This window comes from Orbicella faveolata, unplaced genomic scaffold, assembly GCF_042242905.1.
Source record: "Orbicella faveolata isolate gen_17 unplaced genomic scaffold, um_ofav_v1 contig_47, whole genome shotgun sequence".
NCBI lineage: Eukaryota > Metazoa > Cnidaria > Anthozoa > Scleractinia > Merulinidae > Orbicella > Orbicella faveolata.
The window spans coordinates 8,808,653-8,828,982 of NW_028301577.1; the positions used below are offsets into that span (position 1 = coordinate 8,808,653).

General features: G+C 40.2%; 2 protein-coding genes across 4 annotated transcripts in view; one reads left to right on the top strand and one right to left on the bottom strand.

The window, feature by feature from the left end:
* The window catches only part of LOC110059772 (Fanconi anemia group J protein homolog), a 36,940-nt gene that overhangs the window by 4,769 nt on the left and 11,841 nt on the right, over positions 1 to 20,330 (bottom strand). For both annotated transcript variants that reach the window (XM_089279390.1, XM_089279389.1), the window contains exons 15-30: positions 20,206 to 20,249; positions 18,918 to 19,028; positions 18,779 to 18,824; positions 18,462 to 18,489; positions 18,298 to 18,353; positions 17,495 to 17,635; positions 16,532 to 16,600; positions 16,112 to 16,162; positions 15,527 to 15,598; positions 15,049 to 15,121; positions 13,628 to 13,702; positions 8,741 to 8,850; positions 2,928 to 2,963; positions 1,371 to 1,472; positions 1,181 to 1,206; positions 304 to 368 (exon numbers count right to left, since the gene is read on the bottom strand). In XM_089279390.1, the coding sequence (XP_089135516.1) occupies positions 304 to 368; positions 1,181 to 1,206; positions 1,371 to 1,472; positions 2,928 to 2,963; positions 8,741 to 8,850; positions 13,628 to 13,702; positions 15,049 to 15,121; positions 15,527 to 15,598; positions 16,112 to 16,162; positions 16,532 to 16,600; positions 17,495 to 17,635; positions 18,298 to 18,353; positions 18,462 to 18,489; positions 18,779 to 18,824; positions 18,918 to 19,028; positions 20,206 to 20,249 (1,105 nt within the window). The remainder of the gene's footprint in view (positions 1 to 303; positions 369 to 1,180; positions 1,207 to 1,370; positions 1,473 to 2,927; positions 2,964 to 8,740; positions 8,851 to 13,627; positions 13,703 to 15,048; positions 15,122 to 15,526; positions 15,599 to 16,111; positions 16,163 to 16,531; positions 16,601 to 17,494; positions 17,636 to 18,297; positions 18,354 to 18,461; positions 18,490 to 18,778; positions 18,825 to 18,917; positions 19,029 to 20,205; positions 20,250 to 20,330) is intronic.
* Positions 3,737 to 7,644, top strand: LOC110059770 (nucleotide-binding oligomerization domain-containing protein 2-like). Of its 2 annotated transcripts, XM_020766492.2 has the most exons (2): positions 4,032 to 4,100; positions 4,465 to 7,644. In XM_020766492.2, exon 2 carries the CDS (start codon positions 4,593 to 4,595, stop codon positions 7,125 to 7,127), a length of 2,535 nt encoding a protein of 844 aa, XP_020622151.2. In that variant the 5' UTR covers positions 4,032 to 4,100; positions 4,465 to 4,592; the 3' UTR covers positions 7,128 to 7,644. The 2 variants fall into 2 exon arrangements, with proteins under 2 accessions (XP_020622150.2, XP_020622151.2); XM_020766491.2 differs by having other exon boundaries at positions 3,737 to 7,644.

Below are 20,330 nucleotides of genomic sequence, written 5' to 3' on the forward strand. Positions count from 1 at the left end.
GGATTTGGGCGCGGGCTTTGACCCTAGAGCATCTGAGTTTTTTGCATTAGGAGAACATGTGTTCAAACGTTGTTTATAGTGGTATACTGGATTGGTGGTTTATGGTGATTTTAAAGACGATACGTTGAAGACTGACAATTGAAAACGTGTATATTCACATATGGACAGCTCTTTTTTCGTTTTAATTCCATATTTTAGCAAGGGAGTTTATGTAACTAGCTTTTAGGGCCGAAATAGGGTCAAAAACGGCCGCTACCCGCGAGCAAATTCTTCAACGTTCGGACTCACATAACAGCTCCTTACCGTTGATGTACCTTGGAGACTTGTTAAACCGTTCATCTATTAGAACAATGGCTCCCCAGTCTTGTCTGTGAAAAACAAAAGAGTTATTCACTTTGATGAGGCATCAAAGCAAAAGCCCACCTAAAGGTATACTGAAGCGCCTAACAAATAAGTGTAGCTGTAAAAAGCGCAACAACGACGTCAACCTGAGCTGGGAGCGAAGCCTTGAGAAGAAACAAGCATGAGAAAAAACGCGTATACCACATTCCACCTTCGTGGTTTAGGTTCTCTCAAAATTTCCCTTTGGTTGGAGCCTGATTGACCTCGAAAGGCAAGGCTGAAAACCTAACCTTGGACAAAAGCCGTTATTTCCCTTAGATTTGTTAACTGTTTTTATTGACTGCGGTCTAACTACAACTCGGTTATCTCGAGCCATAACCCCCTCCTCTTGGATATTGGTGTACAGTATTTTAAATTCCGGCTATTTAATACTCGCCGTACCGCGGGGATGGTAATAAGTAATTCGCCCACTCGCCCACTTGATTTTGACCGAGTAAAAGTTTAATATTTTTTTTGCTGAACATCTGAACATTTTTTAAGTTTTAACCCCAACTTTCTCGTAACATGCTTATGTTTACTTTGATTGTCTGACAGCAGGATCATAAAGCACAACCTCGCACATCAAAAAGCTCTGAGTCTGCTTGGCAGTTCTTGCATCACGTTTAGGTAATGAGTAAACCAAGAGTGCATTAATACTCCTTCCACCCCTACAAATATAGAAATATGCGCTCCAAAACCAAGTTTAAATGCACGGTGTTCTTCGAATAATAACCACGTTACGTGAGTTTATTATATAGTTTTTTGAAATTCTCTTTCGTTTTTACCAAGATGAACTTACTTGTGACGAATACACCTTCCCAAAGCCTGTGAACATGAATAAAGAAAAAAAAGAGGTGTTAAAAGGAAAATAACAAGCAATTAAAGTTAGCTATAAAACAAAAGGTCCATTATCGCTTGGATTTCATTGTCATAACTACAATTTTGAAAATTAAACGGAATTACTCGAAGAGCACTGTAGCGAGTCTGACCTGATTTAATGCACGGTAGGCCTGGATCTCATACCACTCACTGCCCGTCAGCAGTCCTCGACTGGCTGAATACTGCGTGTTGTATTTCCGTTTGAGTTCCACCTGAAAATCAGTACGCAACATGAAGCAAAACAAGTGTTGGACATTACAACATTCTGCAGAAGACTCCTTTTAAGCCGGACGTTTTGTGCCACTGGGGTGTGTGCAATAGACCATAAAACAGTTCTATAAAATGTGATCGAGGGTTGACTTTGTGATGAAAGAGATAACAAACTACTTGAGCATGACAATAAAAGAATTTACATTTCAAACGCAGCAAGATTAATATCATTGATAACAACCTCGGTTCTGCTCAAAAATCGGTTAAGCACCGAACTATAAATTGGTTATTCCGATGAAAAAAGCCCAAGGTTGCCCCCTTGCGGATTATTTTATCCTGACAGAAAAGAACGCTTTTTATCAAAAGTTCATAGTAACCTACAGAAACCTTGAAATGACTGTTGTGGACTCTAACAAGAAATTTAAAATTTCCCTCGGTAGACACTTAATTCCCTGACTCTAGCTTAGGCTCAATTCCAGTTGGTGTTCGGGAAAAGTGGCACGAAACCGGATAGGACTCGAGAGAGCAATGAAAATGGAGACAAACTCTTCCCTCGACTTTGAAGATGTTTTCACTGACTTTTTTCTGACTTGTGACAAACGTAATGGATTTCCTGTCTTAGCCTGTCTTCCTGAATCTTAGACTGTGAAAGGCGTCAGAAGCGAGTGAAAACGTACCTAAAGGCTTGCTCGTTCTAGACTCATAAATTATGGAAAAAACTTAAGGTCATTCCCCAGTATTGCATTGGGCATCCCTACTGCGCATAATTTCACGCGTGATTAGCGCGCGCGCATTAAAAAATGGCGGCTTTTTCTTTACGGCTGGACCTCGCCATAGAGGTAAATCGTCATTTTCTCGCAAACGAGTATGATGACCTATAATTTTCTTCTGTTGTTTTGAATTGAGTAATAAATTTCTCTCTGTAAAATAAATATGGACAAATTCTCAGTGCAGAACAAAAAGCAATCGTCGGAAACGTGAATTTAGCAAGCAATCGTGACTACAATCATGGTGCTATTATAAGGATTTATATGGGTATAAACAAGGTGCTGTTGCTCCTAAACGAACACGGGGACCCCTCATTTTTATTTCAATATTTAAGTTCCTATAATATCAATAGGCAAAGTTTCACAGAAATCTCAGTGCAGGTTCTATTTCAGTGGAATGACCTTAAGTCGCCATCATCACAATTATCCCTTCGTTTTCGCCAGCTTTTCTTCGTTTTACCCACTAATTTAAGAGACTGCAAACAAGGTAACTTAAAGGCTCATTTTAATACATTTAAAGACACACGCAGCACATTTCACGGTATACCAACTCACAAGCACCGCAGACTGAGCTGGTATGTGTTTGGTTATGAACAATTTCCAACTGCAGTTGTGTGGAAGGACGAGTTGTACAGAGTGAACCAGCGGGAGTTTTGGTATGTTTTCTTAACAGAATGGAGTGTACCTTACCTGGATGTCTTTCACATTTGGAAAAGGTATTCCAATCTATAGGGGAAAAGTGAAACTTGCTTTAGCGTGCTTCTAAACCTCAACTGGTTGGTTTCGTGCTTCGTGTCAAAAGTACGCTACTTCTACGAATAACGTAACCTATTTTAGCCTCTCGGTCAGTGGGGACGATCGAAAAAGGAGGCGGGCGACGAGCGGGATCATCGACGAGCGGGACCAAGAGAGAAAAGGACCCCGCTCGTCGCCCGCCTGCTTTTTCGATCGTCCCCACTGAGCGAGAGCCCAGAACAGGTGAAGTATTTTAAAGCTAAACCTTTTCAGTAGGATTGTGGATTCTCAAGAACTCAAAAAATGATCGCGTTCGATCCGAGTTCTTTTAGAGTCGACACATATTGAACCTGAAAAGTTTGTCTATTTTTTCAACAATTTTAGATTTAGTATCAGATGGACTAATTAATTGAACTCGTGTCGTTTTGCCTAAACACTAACAAAGAACAGTCTAAGGTCAGGGCTTCCCCAGACCCTTTCCGCTTCTAACATATGCCTAGTAGAGGGGCCCTGGGGCTTAAACTACTGTGATTAATATTCAAATGCACACCGGACAGAAGTCTTGTTTGAGAAAACATCTGCCACGCGGACTAATTAGTCCGCGTGGCAGATGTTTTCTCTAGTATATGTTGTAGTTTCTTCTTCGAAAACTCTCAAAGGAAGTAAATGTTTCGACACTACTTCAACCGAATGTTTAATTAATTAATTAATTAATCGATATACACTGCAAGAATATCGAAGAAAGTGACGGACAAGTTCATTTTCACCCATTTATTCCATTTATTCAGTTCTTAGATTTTTACATACGTCACTCTCAAGCAATTATTCAAAATTTGCATTTTTTTCAGACAGCATTATAAATGCTATTTCGTCTCCAACGTTTGTTTTGTCTCTTCTACAGTCGGTATCCTTTCTGCATGGATGTTTTTTGACGTTTTTATAACAATTTTTTAATATTCTTGTACCTACGTCTACTTGCCATTTAACCACTTCTCTACGCCACACGCTCTGGTCAAAATGGAAGGGCTAAAAGAGTTTCTGACTCCTTCTCGTTTCAGTTTGTTTGGCTACATTGTAGCAGTCCTTTTTCTCTTGACAGGAGCCGTGTTTGTAGGAATCACAAGTAAGGTAAGACTCAACGAACGGAGAACTTTCCTTTGCGATTTCCAAGGTACCCTACCTGACAAGAATTTTCATCAAGCTCAATGCTTTGAGAAGTACGAGGAACAGTACAATTCTCCACTGCCATTGTATCTGTATGTCCTTTTGAGTTTTGTTGCCGTGGTCGTGGTGTGCCTCGCTTACTCGTGGTGTTGTGTGAAATCTCGGGTTGACCGGCTACAAGCCGCGATGGCACCCGATGCGGAAAACCCTCGCCCAAGGCCAAGAATAAGAACTCGTCGAGTTTTCGCGATTTATTTCCTTCATCTAGCGACGCGCCTAGTCTTAGGAATTGTGTTTACATTGATGCAAAACTTTGTGTTGTATCCAGGTGGCTTTCCGACCGGATATGCTTGCGTTTTGCCAACGGTGAGATCATTCAATACCAGCGCTTCTTCAAAAACACTCTCTCACACATCAAACTGCCACAATTCTGTTGCATCTGAAAAGAACAGCTGTATGAGGATGGTTTGGATAGCTAACATCATTTTCAACTGTCTTGTGTTCGGAGAAATCATTTACCTTCTAGCACGTGCATCACATAGTAGTAAGTTTACGTTCGATTCAGAATTCTCTTCAAAGTATTTTTTCTACCAAAGCTCAACTGCCGTGACGCCAGCTGGCTTCAGGAAATCCATGAAAAAACTGATCTTACAAGAAACAGAGTTTATAGAGCCACTGATTCACTGTAGCACTGAGGAAGAGGAAGGCAACATACTCTTAGATGACATCTTTCTGGACGTAATCATTTACACCGGAAGAGCAAAAGAGAAGTTTTTGAAGGATTGCGAAAGACACCTCATATACGACTCCTATTTAAAACCTGAAAGCCAGCATGGATCAGTTGCGATCAAAACGCGCGGAGAGTTGTTTCTGTCCAACGAAGACACTCAAAACCCACGGAAAATTCTCATCGTTGGACGCCCGGGGATCGGAAAGTCTTTGCTCTGTCAGAAACTCCTGCGTGATTGGAGTAAAGGGCACCTTTTCCACGATAACAGCAAAACGTTCAAGTACGCTTTCTTGTTCCAGTTTCGTTCGTTTTATTCGGAAACATCAGGACAGATCTCCTTTCGGCAGTTGCTGAACCGCACAGCATATTCAGCCGGTCAAAGAGACGATCAGGTTTTTCAAGAACTGTTGGATAATCCTGAGGAAATACTTCTTGTATTTGATGGCTTCGACGAATTTAAGGATCACGATAGCTGCACGACCAACGAGGCGGCACGATTCGGAAATGGCCCAAGCGAGAAAATGCCATTATCAGCACTATACGTGAAACTTCTGCAGGGAAAACTCCTTCCTGGAGCAACAGTGTTGACAAGTTGTAGGCCGACTGTGCTGGGAAGTGTTGAGGTCCCACTGTTTGACAGGACTGTGGAAATAATGGGCTTTACAGAAGAGAAAGTTCAGAAGTATGTGAACAACTACTGTGAAGGAGACAGCGCGACAGCAACACAAATATGGGAGCACATCTACAGCAATTTAAACCTGTTGTCTTTATGCTACATTCCTGTGAATTGTCGCATATTGTGTTTCTTTCTCAAGGCGTTAATCAAGCTTTGTGCCCTGGGATCAGAAATCGTCACCTTACCGACAAGGCTCACGGAAGTCTACCAAGGAGCTTTGAGATTGTTCATCTTTACGCATCACCCGGAATTTCGCGATAAACCATTTCGGGGAAATGAACGCTTTTCAGATTCGGTTGAAAAGACCTTGACAGAACTCGGGTCGTTAGCAAGAAAAGGAATAGCCGAAGGGCGACTGATATTCGACTCAGAAGAAGTGTCAGGAATGATACATTGTGGTTTGCTGAATCAATTGCCTGACAGCAGGTTGTCTCCGGTGGAGTTCAAACAACGTTTTTGCTTCATTCATTTAACTTTACAGGAGTTTCTGGCCGCTAGAGAGATTACGAAGATGGAGCCCGATGACCTTAAGGAATTTATTACGTCTAACACGGAAGATCCAAAGTGGCATTTGGTCATTCAGTTCGTTGCTGGGTTACTTCATGGCCAGCAGCACAATGACGCAGTCAGCAGCTTTGTAAAGTGCCTTCACGACTCTTCGCTGTCGAATCCATCGAATAAAAAGATGGCTTTACTCATGATGAAGTGTTTGTACGAGTACAATGACGATGCTACAGTGAAGAGCGCAGCTTCTCAGCTTCAGCAAAACAGATGTTTTCGCAATTCGTTTGACCTGTGGAATTGCCAAATAACACCTGTTGACTGCACAGCAATTGTGTACTTCTTAAGAAACATTGAGCGGGTGAATTACTCACTTTACCTAAGTGCTAATTCTCTAGGAGAAGGGGGATGTAAAGAATTAGCCAAGCTGTTGATGGAAGGAGGCCCAGTTAAATTACTCCTACGAAAGAACAACATCACTGACCAGGGTTTGATTTCATTGATAAGAGCTATCAGTGCGGACAAGTGTAAACTCCAGAAGTTGAGCCTTAATTGGAACGACTTAATCAGTCCAGATGCATTAGTCCTCCTTTGCGAATCACTAAAAACCAAAAGTTGTAAGCTCACTCACTTGCGACTTGGCACATTGCAAATAACTGAACACGTTTTGTCACACTTGTGTGAATCACTGGAACACGCGAATTGCAAAATCACCAGCTTGAAGTTCAACGATGAGGAACTTTGGACCGACGCGGTTTTGTTGAAGTTCTGTGAAACACTCAAACACCAAAACAGCCAGGTGAGCTCGTTGAGAATAGAGTGTCAGAAAATTACTAACCAAGGCGTTAAACACTTCTGCGAAACACTAGAGAGCGAACATTGCAAACTCAAGAAACTGGATTTGATCAGCAATCGAATAACCGCTGTGGTGGTGCCTTTCATTCGCAGATCATTAAGTCACCCGAACTGTAAACTCTGTAAATTAAACATTATATCTTGGAACATAAATCAGCAAGTTGAGAGAGACCTGGATGAGGCACTTCAAGCTGCCTGCCTCAAACGCAATGCTCATTCCACAATGTAAATAGCCCTCTCACTTAAAAAAAAAATGCCAAACTTCAAGCTTGAGATTAAAACTCACGACTTCACTTTGCAAATTAACGAGAACAACAGCACCTGAAAGTGCCATCTGCAAACACCATAGTTAATAGAGGGAAATGGTTAATAAACCTGGCAAAGTTCTTTGTTGTATGTTTTTGCTGGCTATTTTGGGGGTTGACCCTGTACAAAACCTGACAAAATACAAAAGGTGGTTATGTGTGCTCATACAACTAGCCAATTGAAGCACTGCGATTTTGTAATTCATGCATAGTCTGTGGGCATAAAACAAAAGATGTACAGGGTCAAGGACATTCTAACATAAATCTCAGCCTGTTTGTTTGCTTCTCTGGTGTTTACCGGCCTTCCTGACCATTTCCCTCCGTTAACTATGGCAAACACATTACATACTCGCGTTTCATCCTCAGATGTAAAACTTAGAAGGATCTTTAAACGGTCAGATAAATACAATAAACATCCACCTATAAGAAGCTGGTGATTAAGTGCGTGTTGGTTGAAATTGTTACATTTAAAGCCCCATCAACAATCGCCTGTTTCGTTTAACTGCGCAGAAGTTTTTTCAGTCCCAGTCTCTGTAATCCTCTACGCAGCCGTTATTAGGGTCGTCACGCAACGCTTTTCTAGAGAGAAGCATTGCGTGACGACCCTAATAACGGCTGCGAAGGCGACTACGGTCTATGTTGTGCTCATCGATTCGACAAGTATTGTTTGTAAAGCAGTACACAAGTTCAACGAGTAAATATAATGGCAACCAAAGAATAAAGAGAATTTTAAGGAAATCAATAACAAGTATTTTTTTTCTCCCCAGGTTGTAAGTTTCCTCCGGATATAATACCCAACTCGCTTGTAACCTTACCGACTCTTCTTATACAGTTGTTTCGACAAAGGTTGTCCCACTAGTCTGTCCACAGACAATCTATCTTGTCTCGAGTTCGTCGCGATCGCAAGCGTAGCAAAATATTAATCTGGCGCGTGGGATATGAACGATCCAAAACGCAAGGGGGTGGGGCTCTTTCGCGTTCCACGCCCGCTTTCAAGCGCGCTCGACGAAGGAAAAGATCGTACGAAAAAAACATCCGTGGACAAAAGCGACCCCTCTATACGGCCACTTTTTTTGTCCCGGCGGACGGTCAATACATTCACACTTATTTTAACCTATCAACAACGTCCACTTCTCCGAAAAAGCAACAGCCACGAAAGCGCCCCTAACTGCCAAAACAACCTCCGGACAACGGCCAGTTAATCAACGAAGGATCAGTGCATACAAAATCCCTGTTTACTGTAAAACGTAACAAACACTGATCCATACCGCGCGTCGTTGGTCTCTGTTTCTGTTTGGTTTCTGCTTTAATAATATATTTTGTTTGTGTTGCGTACTTACATGCTACAATAAGCATTTTTTAAAGAAAAAAATTGTTGCACCCCCAAACAAATACAAGTGTCATATTACACCCCTACCTCTCCATAACGGCCACCCCACTTTCCACTTTCCCTAAGATGGCCGTTGTGGAGAGGTTCGACTGTATATCAAACAAATAATTCTGAAATTTTATAGGTCTTGAAAAAACGATTTCTTACCGTGATGACGGCTCTGGCGTTGTTATCTGCAAAGTCGAGTCCTTCACTCACTTTTCCTCTGCACACGGCCAGGAACAAACCTCCATCAACACTGGAGTCATCATCTGAGTCTACACATCAACGGGTACAAAGAAAAATTTCACATACGTTTTTTTTTCTTCCGTCTCAAATAATAAGATTAAGATGGTTTATCAATGAAGAGGACATTTGAGTGGAGTTACCCCTTAAGGTAACAATCTTCAGTTCTCATACAAGTTAAATCTACGAGAACTTGATTAATGTTTAACGTAAAAATTCAACAAAGTAGAACATTTGGCGCTTTACACTCGGAGTTCGCAAGTAGCCAAATTTCTGAATTTGTATTGCATCCTATGTGATTGGCTCATGTAAATTGTGTGTCGTAATAGTCTTTTCTGACCAATCACTGTTTAGAATGCCCATTTTCCTGTGAAAAATATGAAATATGAAAATAATAAGCTATATATGAAAATATTAAGCTATATATGAAAATATTAAGTTATATATGAAAATATTAAGCTATATATGAAAATAATACGCTATTTGTAATACTAATGACAAGATCAAGAAGACATTGCAACCTAAAATCTTTTTTCTCGCTAAAAACAGCGAAATAAAATTGAGGAACTTTTAAATTCTTACCATTTTAATACACATCATTTCAGTGAAATGGTAACACTGCCAAATGATTACAGGGCGCTCTTCATTCGACCGAAAATTCCACCATTTGTCGCCGTTTCGAAAGTTCCGGAAGTTTTGGTTCAATGGAAAGCGCCCATAACTGCTAAATAAGGTACCGCTATGAAAAGTAACAAGTGAAATGTGCCAAATCCATGACGTAAATAACACTGTATAGTCATTTCTTGAGATTCCTTACGTACATCAATTAACTCCGATAAACATGTTTTCTATTGCTACTCAAATCAGAAACATAACATTTGTACACAATATTTATCAGGGAGAGGTCTTGAGGACAGTTTTCAAGCATTGACTTAGTACAGGGGGAGTAGTTAGCTGTACTCGCGGAGAGGCTTCTTATGCGATGAACAGAGAAACGGCAACCTTGGAGAAAACATTACGGTATTCTTAACGCTGTAATTCACCAATTGAAAAGGGAAAAAAAAATTAACATAGCATTGAATGGTCGGTCAACAATTTCCAAGTTAATGACTGAACTAAGCAAGGCTAAGTACGGATAAGAGTGGAGGAGTTTGTAGATTCCCTTTGCAACGACAAACGTTGAGAACAGAAATGTAACAAAAACTGAAGAAAGACTTGCCGAATCTGCATCAAGATATTTTTCATTGAAACTAACGCGAGGCATACATTTGACTTTAGAAATTTGAAAGTGAAGAATACCGACTAAACGTTTCTCCCTGCCAGCAATTGTTGCTGATTCACAAGACACTACACCACCACACAGCTAAGCACGAGCCACACAACTCAGTCGTCGTTTGAACAAAACAGTGGCTTTGTCAAAGCAGCCTCGTTGTTGCTTTTCATTGTCGTCGGTGCGTACAGCAATGGGCGCGTTATTCACACCGCCTTACTGGGCGACGTGCATCGCCCAGTTCTGAACTTTTTTGTAGCATGCCTGAGCACTGCTGACCTGGCCAGCTGCCTTATTATAATGCCGTTCGTCTTTGTTTCCCTGGTGTTCGGTCAATGGGTATTTGGCAGTATTTTCTGTACCATACACACCATGCTTTCTACCTGCTTGGCCAACGTCGCGTTTCTTAGTGTCGGTGCATGGTGTACGCACGTTGCCGCGCCATCTATCGAAGACGTTTCCCCAGTTTGTCAAAACGACAGGCTACTGCTTTGTTGTTCTTCATCTGGATCTTCCCAATTCCATTCACCGCGCCCATGTTGCGCGAAAAATTTACTTACGCTGAGTTCGCCGGACTGTGTTTCATCAACACCGCTGAACACTGGACTACTACTGGCATTACAAAATTCCTCGTGAAAGCTTTGGGTGTATTGATCATACTGTTTTCCTTTTGGAAAATTTTTAATTTCCTCTTTTCCCTCCGACGCCAAGTCAGCCCAGGGCTACTTTCCAACGAGGAAAAGTTACCGATGGCCGCCTTTGTTCACTCAGCTTGGACACTGATCGTGTTCATAGTGATCTACTTAGGACTGAACGCACCTATCGTCATTGTGCTCATTGTCAACATGCAGAGAAGAGATGCTGGAAAAGACGCTATCCCTGACTTACTAACTGGTGTCTTTTTATGGATGTACTGGTTTCAATGCGCCACCAAACCGATCATCTACGTTCTGCGAAGTTCACGATGCATGAATTGTCAGTGCCGACGCTACCACGTCGAAGTGGCAAATGAGGGCACGACAAGTTGTTTCAGCAGAGACCGCTCTCGCGTCTATGAAGTACGAGAAGACAGTTTAGAAACCACCGCTCCTTACATACCTAGTGGTAGGTTTCAATCTCTTCTACGCACATGCAATGAGTTTCTCGATCGTTGGCAGTCTCCACTGAGCTGGTTCCCGTGACAAATGCGGCCCGAAGTGTTGTCGATCAAGATCTAACGGCTGGGGAAAGTGTGACGAATGCTGCCCGAAGTGTCCCCGACCAAAGCGAAAGAGCTGGTGAGGATCTGGCGAATGATGCCCGAAGTGCCGTCGATCAACGCGAAACAGCAGCAAAAGGTGTGTCGAATGATGCCCGAAGTCTCCCCGAGAAAGGCCGAACAACCGGGCAAAGTGCTGCTTAGCCAATGCAATACAACTCAGTTTGCACTGAAAATGCCGTCGAACATTCATTTGTTCTCATCGAGGATTTGGAATCCGACATTCACGAAGTCCAAGACGGGGCAAATTCGTGCCAATATAAAGTCCCCGATAACGACATTAACAAGACTAGTCCAATCCTTCATGGCGTTTGTCATAACACAGTGGAACTTGACGATATCGAGCATATGTTTGATGAATCTTTAAAGGTCCAACAGAAAGGGTGGGCCAGCACGTCCCACAATCCTGAAACAAACAGTCTTTAAGGAACTACATCATGGTTTGGGCGTGTCCCTGTTAATCTTCTCCATCCTTAACTATCATTGTTCCTTTACTGTTTATTAGTATCTCTTAAGGTCATTCCACTGACATTGAACCTGCACTGAGATTTTTGTCAAACTTTGCCTATTGATTGTTTATATTATAGGAACTTAAATTTTGAAATAAAAATGAGGGGTCCCCATGTTCGTTTAGGAGCAACAGCACCTTGTTTATTCCCATATAAATCCTTATAATAGCACCATAACTGTGGTCACGATTGCTTGCTAAATTCACGTTTCCGAGAACTGTTTTTTGTTCTACACTGAGAATTGGTCCATATTTACTTTACCCAGAGAAATTTATTACTCAATTCAAAACAATAGAAAAAAATGATAGGTCACCATACTCGTTTGCGAGAAAATGACGATTTACCTCTATAGCGAGGTCCAGCCGTAAAGAAAAAGCCGCCATTTTTTAATGTGCGCGCTAATCGCGAGTGAAATTATGCGCAGTAGGGATGCGCAATGCAATACTGGGGAATGACCTTAAGTGTTTTTCTATCTTAGTACACTATTATTATTATCAATACGCGCGGTCAAATGATAAACTACCCTCTGTAAAACGCGCCTTTTTGTGGGCCAAACGGGAAATGCGCGGGCTGAAAATGCATTTGCCGCCCTGATTCTGATTGGCTGCAGAGATGTCTAACAACTTAGCTCGGCCAATGAGATCCTGAGAATACTATTTCAATGCCAGAGTTAGCGCGAATTTTTTTTGGATAAGTTTGCACTTGCTCACTTTGTAGTTCTGTAGTGAACGTTTGATGTTTGGAGAGTTTATTTTAAAACGGAAGAAGTCTCCAATTTTCAGCTTTTTTCTAGTCAAAACTCGGACTTAGACAACAAGCAACTGGATGAAAGGAACCGAAGAATCCACTCTGGGCAAGGGTCCTTCCGTTCCTTTGATGCACCAAGATCCGAATGATCTTGGACTGATCTGTTTAGTAAAGAAACGCAAAACCCGTTTTCGGATTTAAGAATCCAATCTTGGATTTCCTTAAACAAACGCACCCTTAGTACCTATGCCCGTACATCAAACGTTCCTAGAACACCAAGATGAATATTGGCGACGGGAGAACAAAATTGTAATTAAGAGATTTTTCCAAGACAGGACGACAAAATTTGTAATCGGGTGGCAGCCTTTTTCATGCGCAGCCATTATTTCATTATTTGTTTAAATATTTTAAGTTTCAGTACACTTATATAATATTACTTAACAAAAGTAGACCATGAAGTTTAAGTTTCAATCAATGAAAATATTTCTTTAAGCTAAGAAAATTATTTATTCTAGCAGCCACTGACAAGGCCCAGTGATTAAAAATATGGTAGCTGCACTACTGGGGCAAGTTTCCATTCACCCGATATCGTTTAAGACTTGATATCTTTAAAGACTTCATCATTTGAATTGAAAGAACTTTTTCGCGCAAGGCATGGTAAGGTTAAGTCTGTATACAAGCCAAGTGGCCCATCAGGCCGGTGCTTACCCCAATTTCAGTAGCATGAAGCGCATAGGAGTATTTCTATCCCCCTCCCCCCCTTCCCCCCCCCCCCCCCGCCACCCGTGGATGGGATGCTTGTCTATCGCAGGGTTACACCGCAGCATCAAATTTGCCAGTACTCATTTGCACACCTGGGTGGAGAGAGGTACTGGGAGAGTAAAGTGTCTTGCTCAATAACACAACACAATGTCCCTGGCCAGGGCTCGAACCCGTACTGCTCGATCCGGATGCGTGCGCTCTAACCGTCAGGTCACCGTGCCCCCACTGTATGACAAAAATGTAAATAATAAGACGCTGTTTACCTAACTGTTCATCGCTTTCTTCACCCTCACTGGTTCTTACAGCATGGTAGAACTGGTGCATGATGTCGTCAAACTCTGAAAATTGAGAACACGACAATTGTCAAACATTTTTGGAATACCATTGTCGATACTGTAACTATGAAAAAAATGTTGTAATGGCTGTCTTGATTTCTATGGCAGCTGACATCGCCGAATTAGGTCTTCGATAGCGTCCCCTTCCCTGGCCCTTGATCTGTACGCAAGGGAGCACAAATCAAAACAAACCAAGTTATTAGCCCTTGATTAAATTTGCCTGTGTCAACAAGCAAAACCCGCAAAACGGATCAGCTGGGTTTTCAAGGCTTAATCACTTATAAACTTTAATAGATTCATCCTCTCAAAGGTTTTTCAGAAACTATTTACATTAATAATGATAAAAAGAAAAACAATGTACTCTAGTATATAAAACGCTATCAAAATGTCATGATATAAAACAATACGTCAATTAAGGCTTGCTACGAAGCTGTTTTTTCACGGCAGCTTTAAATGTCTTTCGGGATTTAATTTCCTTAGTGACTTTATCTAAGCTATTCCATATACTAGTTGCTCTATACGTAAAGGTGCGTTGACCGCTTTCCGAAGTGTTTGCATTGTGTCTGACTCGTCCTGAGTCATCTCTTGTGAAAAAGTAGTAAGACACGCAGGGGATGATGGGATGGAGGTAAAGAAGGGAAGGAGACTCAGGTGCCGGGTCTTTTCTCCTTCCCAAATACCTCCTTTTAAACGAAAGCAGAAACTTCTCATCAAGATCCGATTTTCAACAAAAATATGGTTTGTCAGTGGACTTTCTAACGTATGATGGTCTCCTTTTCGTGATCCCTGATGTATGGAAAAGGTCAATTCTTAACTCAGAAGAAACTCTCAATAACAGTGATGAACACAACCTCACTTCTGCGAACGTCACTGCCAAATATGCTCGTAAAATGCTTATGCTGGAAATGCTTAAACCACCGAACGTAGAAATGAAACTAGTCGAACAAAATCTCCATTCAAGGTCACAATGGAAAACAAACTTAGCAAGGTGATACATAACAATACATAAAAAAAATGCTCTGTATTCAGTTTTGCAAAAATACAGTAGTATAATGCAGCTGTATTGGTATCTTAAAGAATGTAAAGTTGTTGTATACGTGTAAATAATGTAAAGTAGCTGTATTAGTATCGTAAATAGTGTAAAGTAATTGTATTAGTATCGTAAATAATGTAAGTAACTGTCTTAGTATCGGACATAGACATGTCAGACTATGGGGCAAGCTACATGAGGCCCGGATACCTAAACAAACGTTCAAGAGCATTCAAATCCCACGAACAAAATGTCGGATCTTTTATCTTTTTTTTTTTTTTTTTTTCGGAAAAGGAAAATGAGAGCAATCCTTGCAAACCTAATTTGTCTCCACTGCGTGGTTCACTGACAAGTACTTTCCTGTCCAAGAGCTTGGACCAAAGACCTGTTGACTACAAAAAATAACCATTGTGAATGAACCTTGAGTAAGCAAACTTCTCGCTTCACACTCTCAGTTCCTCTCCCATTCAAGGAACTTGTAGAATTCGATACAAAAACTATCTACCTACACATATGAAATATCTGTAGAGTTACATCGACACGTTTCTCTAGTGCAGAGGACGAATTTGCGCGCAGAGAAAAGTGAAAAACTTCTGTAAAAGCACACTTTACTGCTTTCGGTCTCTTTCTCTTGCAAAAGACAAAAATAAAAAATAAACTTTCTTTCAAAGATTGATGCACATCTTACCTCTCTTTAAAACATCAATGCAAAGCCAAAAAGCCAGATTTACCTTTATATTCGCTGAACGTTCGAAAAGGAAATGTATGGCAATCTGCAAGGAGGAATTCCATCTTACCTGCCAACGTTTGCTGAGCTTGTCCAACATGTTGTACGATGGAAAGAAACAGAGTACACCATGTGGTACTGTCTGAAAAACAACAATAACAAACAGACATGTATGTCAAATTAAATAAAATGGCTAAGAATTAAGATCTTAATCAAGATCTAAGTAACACAAAGGGAATAAACAACACGCAATGCACGCAGAAGCGATGACATTTAACTGCCATTTCTAAAATTCTGTCTAGAAAACTGGAAAATAACCAAACAATCGGATGGTTATACATCACTAGAAGACAATGGATAAAACACAACAATCACTCCAGTCCCGATACCTGTGTTTAACAACTGGAAATCTAACCAACACTTTGTCGATGTTACAAGCTGCCGAAAAACGATTTCACTCGATCCCGAAAATCGAGATGGCGGTTTGCAAGGAAACGGGTTTAGTTCCCTGTTCTCCTCGCTTCCATTCGGGATAAATCGTGCGCGACCTAAGCGCGACATTATTTATCCAAATAAGGAATGTCGTATGCCAGCATTAAACGATGACGTCATAAGTCATCGTTTAATAAAACAGTCACAAAACACAAACCATTACCTCACAAACATTAAGTACCATCTTGCCAACTTCATCTTGAAAGGTGAAGGTCTGTAACGAACGTTTATAATTTATCAAAGCACTGATCGTTTCATGAACTCTATCTACTCATATCATTCTGTCTTCTTGTTCTACACCATAACAGACTAAAACTACTGCAACTATCCTTGGATGAGATACAAGACTTTAACTGTCAAGTTTATAGAACTTCTACTCGTCAACTAACTTTTATCTATGTTGTATCTTATTTTTTGGCCAGCGAGGAAAAAAAGCGTTATGTAAATTGTCTTGTTCACGAGTATCGCAAAGCAAACTCTCAGTCCTAACAAAGCAGTCTTTAGACAGCCACAACTCCAGTCAAGTACAAAAAATAACAACAACAACAACAGAAAAACATTGGTATGCTGTTTCACGGCATACCTCAGCACTACGATAACTGGCATTAATAGCTGAACCACTTGGTCCCGCTGATAGGGTTCCAACCCACACCTAAAAAACCAACAATCAACTCTTTGTTAAACAAAATACATAAATAACATGTCTGTTCTTCTGTCAGTCCCAGTTAGTATGCAATTGAGCCAGTGCTTGACTTTGGTTTCTGTTACAGTAATAAAGTCGCGGTGTGTCCACATCTCTGACTGGGTCCTTGCTTATTAAAAATTCACCCCCTCCCCCTCCTCCCAGTAACTTGGTATTTCTGACAGCTTCCCTGTAACCATTTACAACTGGGTGGAGAGAGGTTCTTTGACAGACTACCACAATCAGGCTAAAAGTAAATGACAAAAATGTCTGCCCTTATCGAATAAGACACTGGTTATAACTATTCAATTGTACTTGTATTTTAGGCCACTATTTTACCAGCAAGTGTACGGAGAATTTGCACCATCCATTGCTGTTCATCATCCCTAACATGCACACAAATCAACGTGCTCGCTCTATATTCTTAACTAAAGAAACAGCGATGCCATGGGCTAATATGGCTACATATTGCGCATGCTCGACTTTTCTAATATCTATGGTATGTAGTACTGCTGTGCTAATCGGGGACACTATAAATGAACAAGCAAATATTGTAAATAGAACTGAAAACTTGTTAAAAATCCCAGCTGCATTGAGGCTGACCTGTTGGTTATTTACAAGACGTGGAAAAGTTCAATACGGAACCACCAAACACAAGTCTATCTTGTGGCAGGGAGGAGACCCCCGCATTACAAAGCCAGTGCCCTAGCCACTAGGCCACACCAACCTCCACAAATAGTTGCCTCAGTCAAATAAAGGATAAAGTCTGCAGACTCTAAGTTTTCCTACACTTCCCCTGTCAAAATTAATGCAAAGAACACTTTGCTGTAAGTTGTAATGTTTCAGCAATATATTAATACTGACCTGCGAATTAGCAATGACATGATTAGCTTCCAGTTGGATTGGGAATTTGATTCCAAGTTCAGAAGAGAAGGATGTCATTGGAGACAGTGTTCCAGATGTCAGGACGATACACCGTGCCTCCGAACCAATCTCAGAGAAAACCTTCAAATGAAAGAAACAAGCCAGACACTTAAGATGGAATAAGCTGGACATAGACTAATTATGCTGAACAGAAAGTTGCTCAAGCAATTATATTAGAAAAATAAAAAACTCTCTTAGTCTAAAATTAAGGAACATCCATCTTCAATAATATTACCCTTGGGTTTTACCTCAGGATGAATCAGTAAATTGAGAAAAAACATGATCTTACTGGGTATCACTATGTTTAATCATCAAAGGTAAGAAGTTTGACGGTTTCTTTTTTGCAAACTCTGTTGCTCAAAGTGAGTTAGTTATTTGTTACTGAAGTTTGAAAGTAGCCATGCTTAACCCGTGGCTAACATACACTGTAGATATTTTTGCGTTCAGACAAGTTAAAAGCATTTTGTCTGTCTGTCAATTCTCAGTTGCTGTTACTAGTGTAAAGGTTTGCGTGACAAACTTTTGCAACAACTACACATGCAACTAGCATATTATTATTGTGGCACAATTGGCAATAAATTTTCTGATAAGCTTTTCACCTCTACTTTCTAGAGAGGAAAAAACAGCAATTACACTTCAAAAGCTCTTCAGAAATTCTGTGAGTTGACAAATAAACAATAGCTTCCATTTGGTGCAAAAATTTTTGCTGGATCATAAACATGTATGTCAATAACTTAACTTACCACAGCAGGGTTCAAACACCAAAAGTTTAGTGAATGAGTCCATTCCTTCCTCATTCCTGTTTTGATTTAAAATTACTACACATTAGTCAAGTCTGCAATAAAACGAAACACTATTTTTTGTTATTTTTTGTAAAAACTAAAGTAAGAACACATTATATCCTTACCTCCATGAGCTCTCCTCCATCCTCCAGGCTACATTTACAAGCAAAGAAAAGAGAAAAGTGGTACTCCTGGGATAAGACCATTTTACAGTTGTGTGCTTAGTTACCATTCATATTAACACTGATGTACAATAATTATTGTACTCGGAAAATTTACATGTCGCTACTTAAAGTTAGAATTGAAATAAAACATTTACATTATTGGCTTGTGATTCTACAGGGTGATAGTTGATCTGAACCTTGCCTTGTCAAATATCAACTCAAAGAAAATTACAAGTTTATAATCTAATTACTGAATAGAAAACAAAATTGTTACTTACCAAAACTGCATCTCTGACCATAACTGATGTTTTCAATATGGCACATCTAGTAAAAGAGCAGTATTAATTTAGGACCTTATGTTCCCTGAAACAACCATGGAACATCTATTCCTCAAAAAAGGGAACTCGCAGTATTTACCTGTAATCAGCGATATATTGCATATTGTTTCCCATCATAAATTTGCCAATCAGAAATATTCCTTCCAGAAGAGAAAGACTATGAGATGTTAAAGAAGGGCTGTCACTTGCTCTGCAAAAGAAGAACCATGGAAACTAAATTTACCCACCTGTCCAAAGCTGATGTTCACAATACCAAACTACTGCAATGGAATCAACTTCTGTACAGAAATTTACAACTTGTAATTGTATTTTTTATTTCTCCAATACAAGATTTAAATACAATAGTGATAGACAAAATGCAATGACAGGAAAGTGGAAAGGGAAGGATATTGTAAACTAACTCTATGCCCTTTAATTAAATACCATTTTTAGGATAAAAAGAAAACTTAATTTCAGAGGAGAAAGAGTAAACACATAGTAAATAAATAACAGATGTAATTGAGGGAGACACAACCCTGTGGCAGGTTTGACGCAACTTCATGATAGGTGCACAAAATAAAAGCCTCACCTATTCCCCACTAATATGGGAATAGAACAAGAGTATTGGCAGAGCCTTTCTTATCTCCCCAGTACAGCGCAGGCTGGATTGGACAAGATAAAGGTCAGGATATAAGATGGCAAGACACAAGCAATGCCAAAGCTTGGGGCAAGTCACTACGCAGACTTAACCAAACCACAAGGAGTGACCCCAGTTTATTGGCAAATAGCAAATAAAAGCCCTTCTCCAAGGGAGGGAGGGTGAAGAATTTTAAAGCTAAATTGTTTAAACTGTGTACTCTTGTGCAAGCTGCCAGGATAATTCCCGGTGACAACGTATTGAGATTTATATAGAAAGACTCAGTGTCTCAAAGTTCATCCAGTAGGTACAGTAATCACAGTTTTTCACTACACAGACCTCCCAGCCAGCCAATAACATATATATATCCCACTTGTCACTTGTATTTTCTTTGTGTACACACTTGCCTAGAAAGGCTTGAGTGTATACCAAGAAAATACATGTGACTCTTGGAATATCCCATGGTGTACACTCAGACGTGCTGCATATCTAGTATAAATTGCATTTAAAATAATAATTAGGAATAAAAAAGGATTTCTTAATAAACTTATAAATAACACTTAGAAAAGTGTTTAAACTGACAAGAGACTAAACCTACTTTAAATATAAAGTAGGCATTTTTCAGATGCGATATAAAAGATGGCAGAGTTAAGATTGCTAATGTAAAGGTAGAGCATGCCCATATAACAAACAAAGATTATTGGTGAGAGTAGTTTCTACCACTGATGAATTAACATATTTTCCAATTTACCTGGAGGGATCTTTCATGGCTGTCATAAGATACTGAAAATGCTCCTGATAATTTCCAACAAAAACAGAAAAATATTAATAAATTTCAGCAAGACATACCAAAAATAACAAATTATTTGCTGTTGA

Coding starts and splice junctions, on each gene's coding strand:
- LOC110059770 (XM_020766491.2), top strand. CDS start 3,990: ATGGAAGGGCTAAAAGAGTTTCTGACTCCTTCTCGTTTCAGTTTGTTT.